At 45.1% G+C, this 22,734-nt stretch overlaps 1 protein-coding gene across 8 annotated transcripts in view; it reads right to left on the bottom strand.

Moving 5' to 3' along the window:
* The window catches only part of LOC138776414 (pendrin-like), a 112,725-nt gene that overhangs the window by 48,586 nt on the left and 41,405 nt on the right, over positions 1 to 22,734 (bottom strand). For all 8 annotated transcript variants that reach the window (XR_011360721.1, XM_069956128.1, XM_069956125.1 and 5 more), the window contains 2 exons: positions 18,506 to 18,681; positions 12,129 to 12,293 (listed from right to left, as the gene is read on the bottom strand). Coding sequence is in view for 7 of the 8 variants with exons in the window: in XM_069956128.1 (XP_069812229.1) it covers positions 12,129 to 12,293; positions 18,506 to 18,681 (341 nt within the window). In the remaining variant the exon portion in view is untranslated. The remainder of the gene's footprint in view (positions 1 to 12,128; positions 12,294 to 18,505; positions 18,682 to 22,734) is intronic.

Here is a 22,734-nt window from a genome sequence, read left to right on the forward strand (position 1 = left end):
GTGGTTAACCCAGTGGTATCCCAGTGTGTGGCTGCTGTGAAGCCAGTGTCCATTCAAACCAGTCTGTGAGTGCTGTAAAGCCGTTGTCCATTCAAAACAGTCAGGGGGTGCTGTAAAGCCGGTGTCCAATCAAACAAGTCTGTGAGTGCTATAAAGCCAGTTTCCATTGAAACCAGTCTGTGGGTGCTGTGAAGCCAGTGTCCATTGAAACCAGTCTGTGAGTGCTGTAAAGTCAGTGTCCATGCAAACCAGTCTTTGGGTGCTGTTAAGCCAGTGTCCATTCAAACCAGTGTGTGGGTGCTGTGGGTGAAATCAACCCAGTGTTCTTGCTTAGTAAAGTTCCTGCTTAGTCAGTTTACTGTATAGTCTGTAAACGTAAATCTTTACAGCACTGAACACAGGGACAAAAATAATAGAAAACACACTTAAATCCCCATGAATCTCCTTTCAACCCTTGTACAATAAAGTATTCAATCTCTTTCATTCCCAGTCACCGGACCCCCCAAATTAGGCTACATCCATCGTCTTTCTTATTTCTTGAGACACTAAGGGTCCAGCAGTGGCACTATCTACATATAAATCATTTATTTAGCTCCCTTAAAGGGTGCTAAAAAGTCTGGCCCTTTTCAGGGTGTGGACAAATTTTTTAATGAGGACTTTTCTTGGAGAGACACAGGCACATGCCTGTTTGCTGACTGCTGGCTGACATTTCAGTCCTTAACAACAGACATGAAGGTGGCGAAATCTGGTCCTATCTAGGCTTGCTTCAGACAGCCTTGTCCTTGTGGGTTTCCCAATGGCCCCTGTCGTACTAAACACCCTCTCAGATGCCACACTGCTGGCTGGGCAGGACAGTAGGGTCAGAGCAAACTCTGCCAGCTGTGACCAGATGTCGAAATTCTCTGACCAGAACTGCACCAGGTTAAAAATATAGTGCGGGGCTGGCTGGTTTCTTCCCTTATCTTTTGGCACTTCTGACCCTGGCTTTTGTACCCCGACTATGCATGTTATCTGGCTCCCCTGACTTTGGCTATCGTGACCAGACTTTTCTGTGGATTCTGATTCGGTACCTCTGCTGGCCATTTAGGTAGACGTCAGCAGTAACTGGGTTTGAACCCAAACCCTGACCCACTGCACATGCTGTAGCTGCAGATAGCATCATTGTCTTTGCTGCCACAGACAAGAAAGAACTGCCACTCTACTGATCGCAGCAAACGGTTCGTTGTAGCAAGTGTACTGCTAGACTGTTGAGTCTTGCCGCTGCCTTGGGGTATCCATTGACTTCCTGTGCCTTCCTGAACACCAGTCTGGTGACTTGCTGACGCTGTACCCCTCCCCTTTTCTCTCTGACCCAATGAGCTGTGGATGGAACCTCACTTTGGCTCTGTGGAACAAATACATCTTCTTCCCTTGATGATTATGAAATGTGGGGACCGAGATTCCACATGCGACATTACCATCGTAATCAGGGACCAAGTTATCCTCTCCTAAGCTCTATTATTCCAGTGGCATATTATTCCCTTGCTCTCCTGACTGCTTTGTGGTCTAGAAACCCCTAGAATATTAGTGTTGGCACTGCTTCGAGAGAACCCTTCTGATGATGACTGGCTCTTGGATTGACTACTGACTGCCATGGACCTTGAATTTAGAATGATTTCCATTCCACAATAGCCAGGGGCTGGCTGGCAAATTTTAGCCCGGGGGGCAAGCACACAGCACTGGCCCATAAGTATCAGGCTGGCGGCCCATCCTTTAAGGACCACTCTGGCCCTTACCTATAACATCTTTGTCATTTGTGACCAAATATCCTACTGTGCCCTGTGAAGGGATCAGAAGTCACTTTCCTGTATAAGTCTATGGGGCGGCTCAGCGATGACACGGAACGTACCCATAGACAGATGCAAGGAATGCTGGGTGACCTCTATCGTACTGAGTATATGATGCTGGAAAGCTGGTTGACCTTCATCAAACTGAGTATAAGATGCTGTGAAAGCTGGGTTATCTCCATCATACTGAGTATAAGATGCTGGAAAGCTGGGTGACCTCCATCCTACTGACTATAAGATGCTGGGAAAGCTGGGTGACCTCCATCATACTGAGTATAGGATGGTGAGAAAGCTGGGTGACCTCCATCCTACTGACTATAAGATGCTGGGAAAGCTGGGTGACCTCCATCATACGCAGTATAAGATGGTGGAAAAGCTGGGTGATCTCCATCATACTGAGTATAAGATGGTGAGAAAGCTGGGTGACCTCCATCCTACTGACTATAAGATGCTGGGAAAGCTGGGTGACCTCCATCATACTGAGTATAAGATGGTGGAAAAGCTGGGTGACCTCCATTATACTGACTACAAATACAAGATGCTGGGAAAGCTGGGGTTTCTGTATTTTTTTTTACAATAGTTTATATCACTGCTGTGGTCCTGTGGGTATAGGCATTTCTCTTTTTAGAACACCCCCCTCGTGTGCGCCCCCATTAGTAAAAATAATAATAAACAAAATAACAAACACACATACTTATATGTATCCTCTATGTACTCCTGTATATATGTATCCTCTATGTACTCCTGTATATGTCTCCTCCTGTATATATGTCCCCTCTATGTACTGCTGTGTATGTCTACTCCTGTATATATGTATCCTCTATGTACTGCTGTGTATGTCTACTCCTGTATATATGTATCCTCTATGTACTGCTGTATATATTGTGGGGGTTCAGCTCAAAGATAGTCCTTGGGCACGGGTTCCAGTCAAACAAAAGACACTTTATTGTGTGAAAGCAGTCTTACAAATAAAAAATAGCTTTTCTTCAGCATAATAAAAAACACTTCAAGGAAAAGATAAACAGTCCTTTCTCTCAGGTAAGCCAAAAATAAACAAAAGGCCACGGTCTCACCGTTTAGATGCAGCAAATTCCACAGGCTTCCTTAGCCTTCCAGCTTTGATAGCGCTCACACTATGGTTAAGTAACACACCACACTTTGCTTCAGTAACACACCACACCCACCTCTGCTCTGAACCAGCTGCCTTTCTACATACCCCCCCCCTCTGCCCAAAGCCGAGGGGCTGGGCACCTTCTGCCAACATACAATGAACCCTTGAGAGGGCATCTGCATTGCTATGCAGCTTGCCCGGCCTGTGCTCCACACTAAACATAAAGTCCTGTAGGGCCAGAAACCATCGTGTCACTCGGGCATTGTTCCCTTTTTTCTCTTGCATCCATTTTAGGGGAGCGTGGTCCGAAACTAGCTTAAACTTCCTTCCTAAAAGATAATACCTTAATGAATCCAAAGCCCACTTGATGGCCAGACACTCCTTCTCTATGATAGAGTAGTTTTTCTCACAGGAGGACAGTTTCCTGCTCAGATACACCACTGGGTGTTCCTCCCCATTTATCTCTTGGGACATGACAGCTCCTAGACCCACATCTGATGCGTCTGTCTGCACTATGAATTCCCTAGAGAAATCAGGGGCTACCAATACTGGCTGCTTACATAGGGCTAACTTTAACTCTTGAAAAGCCTGCTCAGCCTCTGGGGACCATTTTACCATGGCTGACTTTGTACCCTTAGTGAGATCCGTCAGGGGGACTGCAATCTCTGCGAAGTTGGGGACAAACCTTCTATAATAGCCAACAATCCCCAGGAAGGCCCTTACCTGCTTTTTTGTGAGTGGGCGTGGCCAGCTCTGGATTGCCTCCACCTTATTTATTTGTGGTTTTATCTGACCCCTTCCCACTATATACCCCAGGTATCTGGCTTCTTCCATCCCCATGGCACATTTGTTAGGGTTTATAGTAAACCCAGCCTCCCTTATTGCATTCAGGACTGCTTGGACTTTATTCAGGTGACTCTGCCAGTCCTGGCTAAAGATGACAATGTCATCCAGATAGGCCGCTGCATACTTTCTGTGGGGGAGTAAAATATGGTCCATGGCTCTCTGGAAAGTAGCAGGTGCACCCTGCAACCCAAAAGGCATCCGTACATACTCATAGGACCTCTCTGGTGTGGAGAAAGCTGTCTTTTCCCTCGCTTCCTTGGACAATGGAATTTGCCAGTACCCTTTTGTAAGGTCTAGTGTTGTGATATACCGGGCCGGCCCTAGCCTTTCAATCAGTTCATCTACCCGAGGCATGGGGTATGCATCAAACTTAGATACTTCATTTAACTTACGGTAATCGTTACAAAACCGCCATTCACCATTCGGTTTTGGTACTAACACTATTGGGCTGGACCACCCACTTTTAGACTGCTCAATCACCCCCAACTTGACCATCCTCTTAACTTCACTGGACACTACCTCCCGACGGGCTTCGGGGATTCTATAGGGCTTTACATTTACCCAAACCTGTGGCTCAGTAAAGATCTCATGCTCAATACAATTTGCAAGACCTGGCAACTCAGAGAATAAGTCTTTATTCGGCTGCAGCAATTCTCTACACTGCTGCCTCTGTGAAGGGGACAGGGTCTCTGCAATTTTGACAGCAGTGACATTAGACTCAGGTTGGGTCACTAAACAAGGGGTCTCAGGAGGGTTTCTATCTTTCCAGGGTTTTAATAGGTTTACATGATATATCTGAAGAGGCTTTCTCTTACCTGGTTGATGTATACGGTAATTTACTTCACCCACTTTTTCAACCACCTCATATGGCCCCTGCCACTTTGCCAGGAATTTGCTCTCGACTGTGGGTACCAGCACAAGCACTCGATCCCCTGGTCTGAACTGTCTAAGTCTGGCAGATCGATTATATACCCTGGACTGGGCCTCTTGAGCCTGCAGGAGATGCTCTTTTACAATAGGCATCACATTAGATATCCTCTCCTGCATCTGAGCTACATGTTCTATGACACTTTTATATGGAGTGGTTTCACTTTCCCAGGTCTCCTTCGCTATGTCCAGTAAACCCCTGGGGTGCCGACCATATAACAGTTCAAAGGGCGAGAAACCTGTGGACGCTTGTGGAACTTCCCTGATGGAGAACAGTAAGTAGGGCAACAGACAGTCCCAGTCCCGACCATCCCTCTCTACCACCTTTCTCAACATCCCCTTTAAGGTCTTATTAAACCTTTCCACCAACCCATCGGTTTGGGGGTGGTATACTGAGGTACGTAACTGGGTTATCTTCAACATTTTACACAGTTCCCTCATTACCTTTGACATAAAAGGCGTACCTTGATCAGTTAGGATCTCCTTGGGTAACCCAGTTCTAGAGAATATGAAAAATAACTCTCGGGCAATAGACTTGGAGGAGGTGTTCCTTAAGGGCACTGCTTCTGGGTACCGGGTCGCATAGTCAACCACCACTAGAATATATTGGTGACCTCTAGCGGACTTAACCAGGGGCCCCACCAGATCCATAGCAATCCGTTCAAACGGAACTTCAATGATGGGTAATGGTACCAGGGGACTACGGAAATGAGCAATAGGGGAGGTTACCTGGCACACGGGACAAGACTGACAAAAATCCCTTATTTCCCTAAAACAGCCAGGCCAGTAAAACCTCTGCAGGACCCGCTCCTGTGTCTTGTCTGCCCCCAGGTGACCACCCAACACATGGGCATGGGCGAGGTCTAATACCATGCGTCTATAGGGCCCGGGTACCAGTAGCTGTTCTATGACCTCATCCCGTACCTTGGTCACCCGATACAACAAATCATTGTTCATAGCAAAATGGGGATACCGCTCATCTGCACCTGGCTCTTGTGGGACACCATTTAGCACTGTCACATTCTCTAGTGCACCTTTTAGGGTCAGGTCCCTCAGCTGGGCTGACCCAAAATTTTCACGGGATATCTCCAGGTCAGGTACAGTGGATTCAGGGGATGACACCTCATCCTCGTCCCCTGCCAACACTGTTAAGGGGAACTCTTTTGGTGCTTCCGCACTCACATCATGAGGGCTTTCATGCCATACTGGGTGGCTTGGTGGCACTGTCCTCACCCATAAATCCCAGAACAAGGGAAAGTCCCGCCCAATAATAATAGAATGCAACAAGTTTTTTACCACTCCCACTGGGTGGGACACAGTGGTAGAGTCTGTGCCTATTGTTACTTGGGCCACAGGGTACCGCTTGGTGTCACCATGAATGCACATGACCCCTAACCACTTCCCAGGGAGTATTTCATGAGGGAGTCTGGCTGTTACTAGGGTAACCAAACTCCCTGAGTCCAAGAGTCCAGTCACCTCGGTGCCATTCACCACCACCTGGCACATCTGTGGTCCCTGGCCAGGGTTTGGAACAGCACTGCACGCTGGGTGTGCAAACATGGAGCAGCGTCGTCCTATGGAGCACTCCATTGGCTCAGCAGTTACAGGACAATGGGCGGCAATGTGACCAGGGCCTCGACATCTCCAACAAATAATATCTCGGGATGGGCCCCTTAACTTGGGTTCAGACCCTTCCTTGGCCTGAGAACGCCCTTCAAGAGGAGATTTGGACCCCCTCTTTGGAGTATCTGTTCTACTCTGGGCACCCCAGTAAGGTGACCTCAGGCTCCCTGAGTCATTTAGAGGTTTCCACAGCTACGTATCGCTCTACCAGACCCACGAGGTCATCTGCATTCTGGGGGTCTCCTTGTGCAACCCAGCACTGCACAGACTTAGGGAGTGAATGTATGAATCGGTCCATGACGACCCGTTCAACCATTTGGGCTGGAGAGCAGGTTTCTGGCTGCAGCCACTTCTGCACAAGATGGAGTAGGTCAAACATCTGTGATCTTGGTGGCTTGTCCTTGCCATACGCCCAGCGGTGCACTCTTCCTGCCCGGACTGCCAAGGTCACACCCAGTCGGGCCAAAATTTCCGCTTTGAGTTTTGTATATTCTTTAGCATCCTGCAGGGTCAGGTCATAATAGGCTTTCTGCGGCTCTCTGGTAAGGTACGGGGCTAGAACCTCAGCCCACTGGTCTGGAGGAAGTTTCTCACGGTCAGCTACTCTCTCAAACACCGTCAAAAAAGCCTCAACGTCATCCTCTGGCGTCATTTTCTGTAAGGCTTCCCTTACCGTTCTCCTTACACGGCCAATGTCTTCTTGTGTTTGGGAGGTTACTGTCTCCCTGGCTCTGACCGACTCAGCCAGGACAGCCATCTGTTTAATAAGGAGATTATTAGTCTCTTGCTGAGCCTGCACAGTTTCCAAGTGGGCTTGCTGCTGCTGTGCACTGGCCTTAACCAGGTGCTTAAGGAGCTCCTCCATGCTGTCAGACTGGTCCTTTAACCCTGTCGCTGTCTTGACCCAGGACATGCAGTCTTTCTCCTTTTAAAAGAGTGGGTTATGCCCGCATCCTCCACCAATTGTGGGGGTTCAGCTCAAAGATAGTCCTTGGGCACGGGTTCCAGTCAAACAAAAGACACTTTATTGTGTGAACGCAGTCTTACAAATAAAAAATAGCTTTTCTTCAGCATAATAAAAAACACTTCAAGGAAAAGATAAACAGTCCTTTCTCTCAGGTAAGCCAAAAATAAACAAAAGGCCACGGTCTCACCGTTTAGATGCAGCAAATTCCACAGGCTTCCTTAGCCTTCCAGCTTTGATAGCGCTCACACTATGGTTAAGTAACACACCACACTTTGCTTCAGTAACACACCACACCCACCTCTGCTCTGAACCAGCTGCCTTTCTACAATATGTATCCTCTATGTACTGCTGTGTAGGTCTTCCCCTGTGTGTGCGTATATATATATATATGCATATTCCCTTGTGAATATATATATATATATATATATATATATTCACGAGGGAATATGCAATGCAGGAAAATTTGGATCAGTGTAACTATATATATATATATATATATATATATATATATATATATATATATATATATACACAGGAGGAGACCTACACAGCAGTACATAGAGGATGCATATATACAGGAGTACATAGAGGAGACATATATACAGCAGTACATAGAGGAGACATATATACAGCAGTACAGAGGAGACATATATACAGCAGTACATAGAGGATGCATATATACAGGAGTACATAGAGGATATATGATGTATCCTCTATGTACTCCTGTATATATGTATCATCTATATACTTCTGTATATATGTCTCCTCTATGTACTACTGTATATACTGTATGTATCATCTATATACTTCTGTATATGTCTTCTCTATGTACTCCTGTATATATGCATACCCCCCAACTTTTGCTGGGGGGAAAGAGGGACATAGCCACGCCCATAACTGCACTCTATGACCCCATAGCCACATTATCTATTACCATTATATAAGTAACAAATATTATCACCACTCCTTCACCACATAGTTACTTATACCACCATACCACTGGTGCCTCCATCTAGGTAGGGTGTAGTAGTGGAGGTATAGTGAATAAGGGGTGTAGTAGTACAGGTAAAGATGAGGGTTGAGGTAGTACAGGTATAGATATGGGGGGTATTAGTAATACAGATGATGGGCATTAGTAGTAGTAGTACAGATAAAGATGAGGGGTATGGTAGTACAGGTATAAATGAGGGGTGTATTAGTACTACAGATGAGGGGGATTAGTAGTACAGGTAAAGATGAGGGGTGTAGTAGTAATACGGGTATAGCTGAGGGGTCACTGGCGGAAACTGGGGCAGTTGGGGGTGACTGGGAGAGCTGGGGGTGTACGGGGCAAACTGGGGGTGTATGGGGCAAACTGGGGGAGCTGGGGGTGACTGGGAGAGCTGGGGGTGTACGGGGCAAACTGTGGGAGCTGGGGGTGACTGGGAGAGCTGGGGGTGTATGGGGCAAACTGGGGGAGCTGAGGGTGACTGGGAGATCTGGGGGTGTATGGGGCAAACTGGGGGAGCTGAGGGTGACTGGGAGAGCTGGGGGTGTATGGGGCAAACTGGGGTTGACTGAAGGGGGACTGGGGACAGTTGGAGTTGACTGAAGGGGGACTGGGGCAGACTGGGGATGACGGAGGGGAAATGGGAAAGACTGGGGGTGACTGAGGGGGACTGGGGCAGACTGGGGGTGATTGAAGGGCACTGAGGCAGACTGGGGGTGACTCTCGGGGGACTGGGGCAGACTGGGGGTGATTGGGGCAGGAGTGCACATAGCCCTCCTCCTCTTCCTCTCACCCTGGCACACAAGTTCCCCTCCCGGCCACACATGCAGGTCCCCAGTCTTTGAAGGAGGCCACAGGGACTGTAGTGGTGATATCACCACCACAGTCCCTGCGGCCTGCTCCAGAGACCGGGGACCTGCACGTGTGGCCAGGAGGGGAGCAGGACGTGATATTTATAGCTCAGGCAGGTCAGTCGCAGCTCTGTTAGGCAGACTGCCCGACCGCCCTGCACCTCACCTCAAGCCCAACACTCCACGCACCGCCTTAAGCCCGCCATGCACCTCACCTCTGCGCCGCCCGCTTGACCTGCACCTCTTGCCCGTCGCCAACCCGACAATCCATGCTGCTTCGCCTGCAATGATTTTTTGTGAAAATTTAATTTAAGATTTTTACAAAAATCTTATCGATTCTAACCTTCTGGGTGAATTAATTTGTTTACTCACCCAGCCCTAATTCCTCTGTATGTCTCCTCTTGTATATATGTATCCTCCATGTACCCCTGTATATATGTCTCCTCCTGTATATATGTATCCTCTATATACTCCTCTGTATGTCTCCTCCTGTATATATGTATCCTCCTGTGTAGGTCTCCTGTATATATGTATCCTCCTGTGTAGGTCTCCTGTATATATGTATCCTCCTGTGTAGGTCTCCTGTATATATGTATCCTCCTGTGTAGGTCTCCTGTATATATGTATCCTCTATGTCAGGGATAGGGAACCTTGGCTCTTCAGCTGTTGCAAAACTACAACTCCCATCATGCATGGACAGCCTATGGCTGCCCAGGTATGATGGTAGTAGTAGTTCTGCAACAGCTGGAGAGCCTTGGTTCCCTCCCCCTGCCCTATGTCCTGCTGTGTAGGTACCTGGCTTCCTGCAGACACCATCTTCTCTGTCTTCAGGCTCTTCTAGCCCAGACACAGGAGAACCAGCTGGAAGGAGAGAGCGGCCTCTGGTGGCCGGAGGAAGATACTGTGTACAGCAGTTTGCTTTTTACCATAAGCCTCATAGGCTTATAGAAAGCATAATGGCCATAAAGGGGGTGGGGCTTACCGTCATGGGGGCGGGGCTTCAGCGGACGCTTCCAGCACAGACCGGATCCACAGCACAGCCACAGGTAAATATGACTGAAGAGGGTCGGGGCTGTAAGCAGGGGAGGCACTGAGGACTCCAGCCAGCTGTCAGCAGCCAGGCAGCCCTGACAGCTGGGGGAAGAGCGGCCCGGGGGGCATGTGCCCCCCGGCCCAGCCCGCCCCTGACAATAGCAGCCTGGCTTATATTCACCTGACCACTGGGTGCTACCGAGAGCCAAGCTTGTTAGGATTGCCATGTCTGCTGCTGCCACTGGCCATACCCTTAAAGGGGACAGACTTTTTTTGAACACTTAAACATCCTTGCAGATGATAATTCACCCAGGAGATCTGGTTTATTTTATTTAAACTAATAGTGACACTTATATCGTTTCCACTTAAACTAACAAGGGAGCCACACAAGGGGGGATTAAAGGGTACTTGAAGGAGAATTGGACATTTTTTAAAATATTACATTTTCCAATTGTTGGCACTATCACAACAATAGCTGTTGAACAAAAAATTATTCTGCAATAGCCCCACTATTGTAATATTCATGAATCTTACGATACAAATTATTGACTGCTTCGCTCATCTCTAATTGTATTGAGTTTATAAATGAATTTGTTTTTAGAAACATAATGTAAGACAAGATTATCTGCCTAGATGACTAAGGCTAGGTTCACACCAGTGTTTTTCCTTCTGCCTCAATTCTGTTTCTCTTTTCTAAAAGAAATGGAACCTAGTGGATCTGTCAAACACCCCATTAAAGGGAATCTGTCAGCTGTAATTCACATTCTAAATTGCTGACACTGTTAGCGTCCATTTTCACAGAAAGATTATCTGACAGATTATCTGCCAAAGATTTGAATCCAAAGCCAGGAGTGGATTTGAAAAGAGGAGAAATCTCAGGCTTTCCTTTATGACCTGATTTCTGTTTATAATCTGTTCCTGGCTTTGGCTTCAAATCATTGGCAGCTAATCTGTCAGATAATCTTTCTGTGTAAATGGACCCTTACATGTTAGCTGTTAGGTCAAGGAGATACTTACCTTTAATTTATCTGTCTGTGACTTCAAAAGGTAGAAAAGTGTTCTTTTCTCTGGTACGAAGAGTCATAGAGGCTTTCCTAAATTCCTGAATAGATGCAAGCTGGAATGTCTCCTCTCTCCCCCCCTCAATGCTTGATTGAAATCTCGAAGCCGAGTCCCAGCAGGGTCAGGTATGGGAGGCGGTAGTAAGGAGGTATTGCAGCTTTCTACACTTCAGGAGCTCAGGAAAGCCTCTGGGAGCACAGATATATATATATATATACATGGATAGATATAGATAAAAGGTACCATGTGTCTCCTTGACCTAACAGTGATCTAACAGTGTCAGCAGTTTGGAACATAAATTGCAGCTCACATATTTCCTTTAATTTCAATGTTTTTTTTTTTTTATTGTGCTCCGTTTCCATCAGTTGTGCTCCATTTTTAGCAAATCCATCAGTGTTCTGTGTGCACATCTGTTTGATTTAAACAGAAGCTATTTCCCTTCACATCCGTTTGCAAGCTATCTGTCATTATCATTTTTTTTCACAGAGGATGCGCAGAAAAAGTGAGAAATCAGGAAGAAATATAAACTGATATGCAAACAGATGTTAACTGAAGCAAACGGAAGTAACAAGAGTCAGTTTTTTTAAGGGTAAATTCCCACGGGCGGATCCGCAGCTAATACGCACTAACCAAACATGCTGCTAAAAACGCACTAAACCTAATGAAATCATTATCACAGCTGAATCTTGTGCGGGAATACTCGCAGCTTGAAACTCCTGCGAATTCGCCCGTGTGAATTTACCCTAAAGCCAAAATGCAAATGGATCATTAAAAGTACAAATAATTTTGCAATCATTTGTTTATGCGTTAGACAAATACAGGTGTGAACCTCGCCTAAGTGTAATACTGTTAAACTGGTCTTATTGTACACTAGTATTTAGTTATATCCACTTACATAGACCACTGACAGCACTCCACTGTAATTTGTTGAGGGGATGTTGAGAATCAGTTTGATCTGTGAGATGAATACTTGGAAAGCAGCAGCTGTGGTAAATCCACGAACTAATGGATCTCCCAGATACCTGACAACAAAGCCAAACTGCAGTGCTCCTAATACAAGCTGATGATACAATAAAGAAACAACAAAGACAACTGTTAAATTTGTAGACTGTGTAACTCTGTGCTTACAGGAAATACACATACAAGGCTACATAGGTTAGGCTTTGTTCTTAACAAATTTGCCAGTATAAGCTTCTTCAGGGTACATTTGGCAGACTATACTATTTGAAATGAAAATCATCGATCCATTGTATATAACTGTACAGCATGCAATTTCATTGGTTCATTTTTGAAAATAAAATTGAAAATAAAGATGTATACCTAGCATGTCACTAAATGCTGTTAAAACAGCCCATGCAAAATGTACAAGAAATGAAATAAAAAAATAACATTCATAAAATAGAATTAGAAAAAAAAAACAACTTTTAGTTTCTGACTCTAATCAGTAAAAGAAAATCTAGGTGACACATTCCCTTTAAGCAAGCACTGCTGGCTCTTAATTATTTACATAGTTACATATACCTGCACAATTTATGGTGCGTTTACACAGAGAGATTTATTAAGCCAAAGCCAATGATAGAATATAAACAGAGCACAGGTCATAAAGAAAAGGCTGAGATTTCTTCTCTTTTCAAATCCATTCCTGGCTTTGGCTTTCAAAATCTGTCAGATAAATCTCTCTGTGTAAACACATCATAATACTTAGTAATGGGTCAATAGGACAATGCTGTAATGGTGTGTTTACACAGACAGATTACCTGACAGATTTTTGAAGGCAAAGCCAGAAATATAAACACAGAACAGGTCATAAAGGTAAGACTGAGATTTCTCCTCTTTTTAAATCTATTCCTGGCTTTGGCATCAAAAATCTATCACATAATCTGTTTGCGTAAACTCACCATTATACCCTGCACAGCTATTACTAAATGCTTGGACATATGCAGCCCCTTTAAACAGATCCAATGCTGGTTATTTAAATTCTGAGATGCCGTAGTTATTAAAGGGGTACTCCGGCGGGGTGGCATTTTTTTCCTGGGACTGGTGAGGAGGTAGGTGAGGGAAACGACGTCCACTCACCTCCCCGGTTGCAGCGGCGGCTCCCGCATCGCGGCGATCCGATCCCCGGACGCTTCCTGGTGTCTGACGCGGGCCCGAGACGATACGTCTCAGGTCCGCTCAGCCAGTCAGTGACAGAGGCGGGATCTGAGCGCACTTGAAACGGATCAAGCCTCCGTCACTGACTGGCTGAGCAGACCTGAGATGTCACGTCTCGGGCCCGCATCAGACACCAGGAAACGGCCGGGCACTGGGGACCGGAGTGCCGCGATGCGGGTCCCGCCGCTAGAACCGGGGAGGTGAGTGGACGTCGTTTCCCTCAGCCACCTACTCCCCGGTGTCAGGGAAAAAATGCCCCCCCCCCCGCCAGACTATCCCTTTAACAACCGTAGTATTTAGGTAGTTAGATGACAGGTGCTGTGGTTGTTATGTTAGATATACTATTATGGCCTGCTATAATATAACAGGCTATAACAGTAGGTCATCTGACATATGTAGGTCATCTGAAATACATATGTATTGCAATGTACTGTATAAGCAATTAAAGGGGCATAGCAATTTCACAGTTGTTCTCTCCACAGCATTAGTGATAATTTAATTGGTGGGGTTTAGAGATGAGCGAACCTCGAGCATTCTTGAGTCCATTCGAACCCGAACGTTCGGTATTTGATTAGCTGGGGCTGCTGAACTTGGATAAAGCTCTAAGGTTGTCTGGAAAACATGGATACAGCCAATGACTATATCCATGTTTTCCACATAGCCTTAGGGCTTTATCCAACTTCAGCAGCCACCGCTAATCAAATGCCGAACAATCGGATTCGGATGGACTTGAGTATGCTCGAGGTTCGCTCATCTCTAGTGGGGATCTGACTGATGAGACTCACATACAGTAAAATAATAATAATATGGCTGTAATTTTGAGAGAAAATAAAAAACAATGTACGAAGAGGTAAAAAAAAAAAAATTGCTGAAAAAGTAGTAAATACTTGGAACAAGGTTCCAGCCGATGTGGTTGATAATCCTACAGTAACTGAATTTAAACTTGGCTACTTGGCTGGAATAAAAAATAAGGAGGAAATACTAATCTTCTTTGTTTCTAATTTCATCAAACAGCGCTTTGGTACTGTAGATAATTCTTTGATTATTCAGACCATGTACAAAAAAAAGCAGAATCTGTCACCCGCTGTAAGCCTTCCTTCATCCACTCTTGCAGGAAAACCCCCTAAATAAAATTTATTCAGTCTGGCTCTGCCCAATAACATCTTCTGTGAGAGTCGGAGTTTGGCTTCCAACACTGAGCCCTGGAAATCTTGCGCGCACACACTTACATCTAGACGCATGGGCGGTGAGTTCTGCTAGTGCTGTCAGCATTCAGCAATACTCACTGCATGTGAGCTTATATTTTCAGTTGGGGCTCAGTGCTAGAAGCTGAACAATAATGGTCACTCAACATGGGATTGGATAGGAAGGTGGAAAGGAGAGGCATGCCAGCTTGTGGCTTTTCAGGCACCATCTCTCTGACTCAAAACCAGGAGTGGATTAAAAACATAGAAAGGATCTGTTCACACAATGTTGAAATTGAGTGGATGGCCGCCATTGGCAAATATTTGCTGTTATTTTAGAACAACGGCTGTTGTATTGAAATAATGGTAGTTATCTACCGTTATATGGCGGCCGTCCACTCAATTTCAACATTGTGTGAACAGAGCCTTTCTGTGTTTTTAATCCACTCCTGGTTTTGGTTGCAATATGAGGACCACAATACTGACTGAAATATACGTAGTGTGAACCCAGCCTGACAGTGTTTTTAGTGCATAGATAGGTAAAATATAGGTACCACATGTACTAGGATTATAAATGTTGATTTAAAATGTGAGGCTTACCGCAAATGACAGACCTCCTTTAAGCTAAGCTACATTGTGTCACGGCTGCGGCAGCGACCTGTGCCCTGGGCTGCCACCACACCCCCTCTCCCTGCGCTCCTAGGGTGTGCACGCTGGCTTCCCCAGATTTAAAGTGTCAGTATGCCCTTAATTGGTTTAAAGTGTCACTGTCGTTAACTTTCAAAATCTAAATCTACAGTACATGTAATATAAAGCAAGTTTGCATTTTACATTCATTATTTTTTTTTTTTATCATGCTGTAAAACAAAGCTATACTTAGTAGTAATCTAGGTCCAGTCTCCTGAAGGCGGCTTTTTAGTGTTGTGCTGGTTGAAGTAAAGAGACTAGACACATGAAGTCTGACCTGTACAGAGTGTTACAGCCTAATGTGTCCATCAATCAAATGACTGCCTTCTCTGTGAGTACACAGATAACTAGGAAACACAGGACTTCCTTTGTTTAGACTTTGAAAAAAAAAAAGAATCAGGACACAGGAAGTGCTGTTTTCCATGATAACTAAAATAATAATAATAATAATAATAATAATAATAATAATAAAGTAAATTGCTAACATGCTTTATATCACATCTACTGTTGAATTAGGTTTTAAAAGTTATAAAAGTTACAGTGACACTTTGAGAAAAAAGCACTCCCCCCCCACCCCCCCGTTGGAGCCTCTGCATTGCTATCCTAAGCATTGTGGTCTCAGCTTTCCTCCCCGTGGTCCTGCCAGTGAGTCCTGTCCGCTGGACATTACCATCTATATGGATCATAAAAACCTTCTTTATCTCCAGACAGCTCAATGCCAGGCAAGCCAGGTGGTCTCTCTTCTTCTCCAGGTTCAACTTCGTAATAGACTTTCGACCGACTTTCCACCTGAACGCTTAGAGGCTGTGGCCACCTCCGATCTTCAGAATGTCCCTCCTGGCAAGACATGTGCACCCAGCGCTTAGAAAGTGAATTCTCAAATGGGGTCATGCTTTCTTGGTCCCCGAGCATCCTTGAGTCCATAAAACCGGGTAGTTGATCTCCCGCCTATACTGGTGGCCTAGTCCTTTTAAGGACCTCAAAGACTATGTGTCCTCCTGTACCATTCGAGATCACCCTTGGGCACATATAGCCATGGACTTTGTTACCGACCCCCCTCCTTCAGCAGAAAAAGCCGTCATTTGGGTGGTCACAGACCATTTTTCAAAAATGTTCCATTTTGTGCTTCTTCCCTGTTTTCGCTTCTGCTCCTCGTCTTTCCAATCTTTTCCTCAGGCTTATCTTCCGGCTGCATGGACTTTCACAACATATAGTTTCTGATCTGAGACCTCAATGCTGTTCCTAACTCCAGGTAACGCTAGACTTTTCTTCGGCCTACCATCCTGAGACCAACGGGCAATTATTTCCACCATTTTGTCTTTGCTCACAAGGACAATTGGTATAGTCTGCTTCCATGGGCAGAATTTGGCACATCTCCATTCTTTATTGTCTATGGATGACACCTATGTCCTCCGTGGCTTCCTCTGAGGTACCAACCGTGCTCCCGGTACCAAAGTCTGGTAACCTGCCAAATATGTTCAGTTGAAAATTCCAAGCTACAAGTTAAAGGGGCTATCCAGCGAAAATGTTTTTCTTTCAAATCAACTAGTGTCAGAAAGTTATATTGATTTGTAATTTACTTCTATTAATATAATCTCAAGTCTTTTCATACTTATGAGCTACTAAATGTGATGCAGGAAATGTTCTTTTATTTTCAGTCTGACACACTGCTCTCTGCTGACATCTCTGACAACCCTGTACAAACTCTGCCTGCCTCCCACCATGCATATCCTAAATTCCTTCCATGTGATCCTCAAACACTTTTCAAGTTAGTCTATCTCTCATCCTTCGCAAGCAGTCTCCTCTGACATTTACACTGTTAGGGTGCCTTCACACCTACCGGATCCACAGCGGATCTCACTTCTGCGGATTCGAAGCGAGAACCGCTGCGGATCCGGTATCAATTCACCCCTATGATAGCACATATTCGCAGCGGGATTGACATCCCACTGTGAATATGTGCTTTAACTCCCTGGTGCCCGCAGCCCCGCCGTCGCATCCCTCATCCCCGGCGGCGGCACATCTCCCCATCCCGGCCACGGCACATCCCCCCCATCCCGGCCACATCCCCCCATCAGCCTACCCCCAGCCCGCCGCCGCCCGCATCCCGCTGCCGAGAGCATACATTACCTGCTCGGCGGCACGGCTGCAGTGAGGCTCCCGGCTCCGGTCCCGCTCAGATCAGCTGAGTGGGACCGGAGGCGGGAGCCTCACTGCAGCCGCGCCGCCGAGCAGGTACTGTATGCTCTCGGCGGCGGGATGCGGGCGGCGGCGGGCTGGGGGTGGGCTGATGGGGGGATGTGGCCGGGATGGGGGGGATGCGCCGGGGATGCGCCGGCAGAGCTGCGGGCACCAGGGAGTTAAAGCACATATTCACAGCGGGATGTTAATCCCGCTGCGAATATGTGCTATCATAGGGGTGAATTGATACCGGATCCGCAGCGGTTCTCGCTTCGAATCTGCAGAAGTAAGATCCGCTGTGGATCCGGTAGGTGTGAAGGCACCCTTAAAGACATTGTGGCAAAGACGACAAACACTTCTTTTTGATGGCCAGGAAGGGCCTCAGTCACGAGGAAAGATCCTGGGAACCTGAGAGTAACATCCTCTATCGTAATCTGCTGAGAAGATTTCTACAGACAAAAAAAGGGGGAAGGCCAAAGAGGGTGGTACTGTCACGATTGCCACAGCGACCCATGCCCAGCTTTCCTGCTGATGATTCCTGCCTGTGATTCCTGCCTATGAGTCCTGTTTATGCTACCTTCTGTGTTCCTGTCTGCTTACCAGCCCAAGTCGTCTCCAGCTGCACCTCACCCGTCACTGCTAGCAAGCCAGGGGTAGGGACCTGGGGGTTGCAAATTCATCCCACCTTGCAGCAGGCTCTGGTGAAAACCAGCTGCCCATTACACTTTGCTTCCTGGTGCAACGTACATTGCTAGCGGTGGTCCAGTGGATCCATGACTACAGTCGTTACACATTGGCCACAGTTGGCTGCATCAGGCACTGTGATATCCATTAATGTTATTAGGAAATCTGGAACCATGCACTTTTCTGCTACAGATTATTGGAAATGCTGTAGTTTTTAAAATATAAAGAATGCCTATTATGTTCCAGATTTTCCACACATTTACCCTTTGCGATGCAGAAATATTTTACCAGACCTGAATACACCAAGACAATGCAGTGGCACTAAATACAATAAGCAGATATGTGTTGTATATGTCATTTACAGAGATATAAATTATACTACCTGTACTATTCCAATTAAGAAGCACAAAGTGCTTGATATGACAACTCTTTCAGCATCCCGGGCTTCATAATCTATCTGTGTCCCATTTATTGTGGAATTGGCAATTATGAATTTTTCATCAGGAGCCAGAGCAAGAACAACTTGTCCAACCATTAAACAGATAACTGGAAACGGTCCTGTTGGCATAAATGTTTATTTTTATCAACCTCTTATATAGAACATGTTTCTTCTAAAAAGAAAAAAAAAAAAAAAGTATTCATTGTACAAGATATGTGTCAGGGTGTTCACTAACAATCCATTTAAATATTTTTAATGCAGTTACATTCCAGGCAGACAAAGCTATTGGTTTCTATTGAAGCTGCATGGATTGCTCTCATTACTGAACTACAGTCACAAGAAAATGAAAATACATCCTTTTCGAACTCCATGGCTTGACATACTGGGACATACAAAAATTGGTTCTTAGAATGACTAAGTAAATAAAACCACAGATGAATACCAGCAAACAACAAAATACATCATGTCATTATTTAACAAAAACTGGAAGAAAATACAGAAGCAGTGTGGGAAAAACAAAAATTGCACTCACCGGTTTTCCCTTAAACCCATAACAGCACACTTGAAAAGACTGCTACTTACTCCTTGGGAGGAGGAAACTAGAAAGCAGGTCAGACAGCCCTTCCATCACCACTTCTTCAACGAGATCACTTGTCAGCAGACCTTGCATTTTAACCCAAGGTAGACTCTGATTGTCATAGGTCCTAAGAGTTGAGTCTCCCATCCTTTTGCTGCCATCCTAGTTTCATTGCTTACCGCAAAACACAAAAAAGGAAGGGCTGCATTCTCTAAGAAAGTGTCTTGTTGGATTAGAAAGGCTATTGGACTGGCATACTCCGCTTCAGGGGGGTCCCTACCCTCAGGATGTGGGGCTCACTCTACCTGCTCCGTACCTGGTTCCTGGGCGGCAGCCTCTATAGACCAAATTCCATCTAAATTAACCAATAGTAATATACAATTCAATCAAATCCTCTTTATTCTCTAGTATTGCTCTAACTAAATACAGTATTTATAAAAAAAAAAAAAAAAAAAAATTGGGGGGGGGGGGGGGGGTCTGGATTTTAAGTGGGTGCTGAGTTCAAGGGAAGGCAATTACTGGTAAGACTAACTTCTCTGTTTCCCCCTTTGCCCTATGACAGTACCCTAAGGTATCTGAAGGATTTTTGAGACCAAAGCCAGGAATGGATTTGAAAAGAGGAGAAATAGTATTTCCTTTATTACCTGTTTTCTGTGAAGCCAGACCAAATCTTGGCCAAAACTGGCTCATGCAACAATAAAAGAAGAAAAAGAAAAAAATCCAGGTTGTAATGGTCTATTTTAAGTCCACAATTTAAAGTGAATCTGTCAGCTCTATATCATGCTAAGACCTAAAGTGTCAAGGAGGTGGTGCCAAACCACAGCATGCATGCCTCCTCCCTTCCCCACTTTGATTGTTGTAAGTGCTGGAAAACCAAGCAGAGAGGGACAGGAGAGAGAGCAGGCATGCATGCTGTGGCTCAGTACCGCCTCCTTGACACTTCAGCGCTCAGTATAATACAGATTCCCTATAATTCAATTGAAATGCTGTGGCAAGACTTTAGGGTATTCCCATATCAACTAATACAGTAGTTGTCTGGCTGGTGTATAAATGTAGCTATAATGTAGATGTGTATTTAATGTATGGTGTATATTTACTATATAATATTAATATGTATACTACAGCTATATATACACCAGTCAGACCACTGATTTTACTTGGCGAGCTCTACAAGTTTAACTATGCTAATTGAGTTGGGAACACCCAGTTAAGAGAGTTGTGCATAAACTAATGTCCACAAAACTCAATAACTGTAGCAACATTATAGAGAACATTGTACATTTCTACAGAACAATATCAAGAGACTGATAAAGTAATACAGAAAATAAAGTTATTGGTGCTAAAGCTGGTTCTACAAGCTACGGATTTATGGGACTTCGTTTTTCACCAATGTTTTTCCATTTTGGCCTTATTTTTGTTAAAGTGAATGTACCATCACCAATCTTGAAAAATTTTTTTTAGCCATACCTGCTTGGCACCAGTGCGTAGGGATCCTGATGGAGCTGTCCTGGTTATCATCACACCAGGCGAAAACAGCCATGCAAAAATGCAACAGCTCACCACAATAGCAAGATACAGACCCAATACAGACAGGAAAATAGTAACAAGCAGCCCCCCTCCCCAACTGCTAAAAAAGAGTACAGTGTAGGTCCACCCCAGCATTGGGCCACCTTATCATTGGTGGGGGAGGGTTTACACTGTTTGAAAATGGTAACCAAGAGCCCTATTACTTTTGTGGGAATTGTTTTTTAGCAGTTGGGGCTGCTTTTAACTATTTTCATGTCTGTAGTGGGTTCGTATCTTGCCATTGCGGTGAGGGGTTGCATTTTTGTGTTTTTTGTTTGTTTGCAATTTCAGCCATAACAATGTGCTCCTGCCTGTGATTCCTGCCCATGAGTCCTGTTTATGCTACCTTCTGTGTTCCTGTCTGCTTACCAGCCTACGTCGTCTCCAGCTGTACCTCACCCGTCACTGCTAGCAAGCCAGGGGTAGGGACCTGGGGGTTGCAAATTCATCCCACCTTGCAGCAGGCTCTGGTGAAAACCAGCTGCCCATTACACTTTGCTTTCTGGTGCAACGTACATTGCTAGCGGTGGTCCAGTGGATCCATGACTACAGTCGTTACACATTGGTCACAGTTGGCTGCATCAGGCACTGTGATATCCATTAATGTTATTAGGAAATCTGGTACCATGCACTTTTCTGCTACAGATTATTGGAAATGCTGAATAGTGTAAATGGTGTTCTAGGAGAGCTGACAAAATTTGTATTTTTTTCTGTGAAAACAGCCATGCCCTCAGAGCTCCGAGCTGGACTAGTGTCAAGCAGAAAATGGTGTCAAGCACGGGAACCAGGTGCTTTTTGAAAAATCCCTATGATGGCACCGAGCAGGTACGGCAAAAGAGAATTTCATTTTGGTGATGGTACATTCGCTTTAAATAAAAACTGACAAAGTAGAATATGATATGTGCCATCTGAGGTCGTATCGACCTAGTTTTATGACTTTCTAAGGACAAGATTTTTTATTTTTTTTATTACTCCTTATAAGTAAATTGACAGAATTTAAAGTGACACTGTCACCCCCTTTGTGCATTCTGACATCTCTACACAGGTGTAAAGGGTAAATTTAGCGTTTTTCATACCTTATTTTATATCATACGTCATAGTGCTTGTTCAAGTAAAAAGTGTCCTTTTATCAACTGCAGATTGTATTAGGTGGGCACCATTGGCCCCACCCCCTTGACAGCCATTGGTTGGCCAACATAAAGGGGGTGGGGTCTAGACCTTTCGGCCAGCCTGTTCCAATGGCCGGCGAGGGGGCGGGGCCAACGGTGGTGTTGTGGACGGGGCTAAGTGGTGCTAATGCCGTGAGGCCCCGCCCACTTAACCCTTTAAGGACATGGCCCATTTTCGTTTTTACGTTTTCGGTTTTTCCTCCTTGTGTTTAAAAGGTCATAGCACTTGCATTTTTCCACCTAGAAACCCACATGACCCCTTATTTTTTGCGTCACTAATTGTACTTTGCAATTACAGGCTGAATTTTTGCATAAAGTACACTGCGAAACCAGAAAAAAATTCGAAGTGTGGTGAAATTGAAAAAAAAAACGCATTTCTTTTATTTGGGGGAAATGTGTTTTTACGCCATTCACCCTGGGGTAAAACTGACTTGTTATGCATGTTCCTCAAGTCGTTACGATTAAAACGATATATAACATGTATAACTTATATTGTATCTGATGGCCTGTAAAAAATTCAAACCGTTGTTAACCAATATACGTTCCTTAAAATCGCTCCATTCCCAGGCTTATAGAGCTTTTAGCCTTTGGTCTATGGGGCTGTGCGAGGTGTCATTTTTTGCGCCATGATGTGATCTTTCTATCGGTACCTTGATTGCCCATATACGTCTTTTTGATCGCTTTTTATTACATTTTTTCTGGATTTGATGCGACCAAAAATGCGCAATTTTGCACTTTGGGATTTTTTTGCGCTGACGCCGTTTACCGTACGAGATCAGGAATGTGATTAATTAATAGTTCGGGCGATTACGCACGCGGCGATAGCAAACATGTTTATTTATTTATTTATTTGTTTACTT

The sequence above is a fragment of the Dendropsophus ebraccatus genome, chromosome 1 (assembly GCF_027789765.1).
Source record: "Dendropsophus ebraccatus isolate aDenEbr1 chromosome 1, aDenEbr1.pat, whole genome shotgun sequence".
In the NCBI taxonomy this organism is placed as follows: Eukaryota; Metazoa; Chordata; class Amphibia; order Anura; family Hylidae; genus Dendropsophus; species Dendropsophus ebraccatus.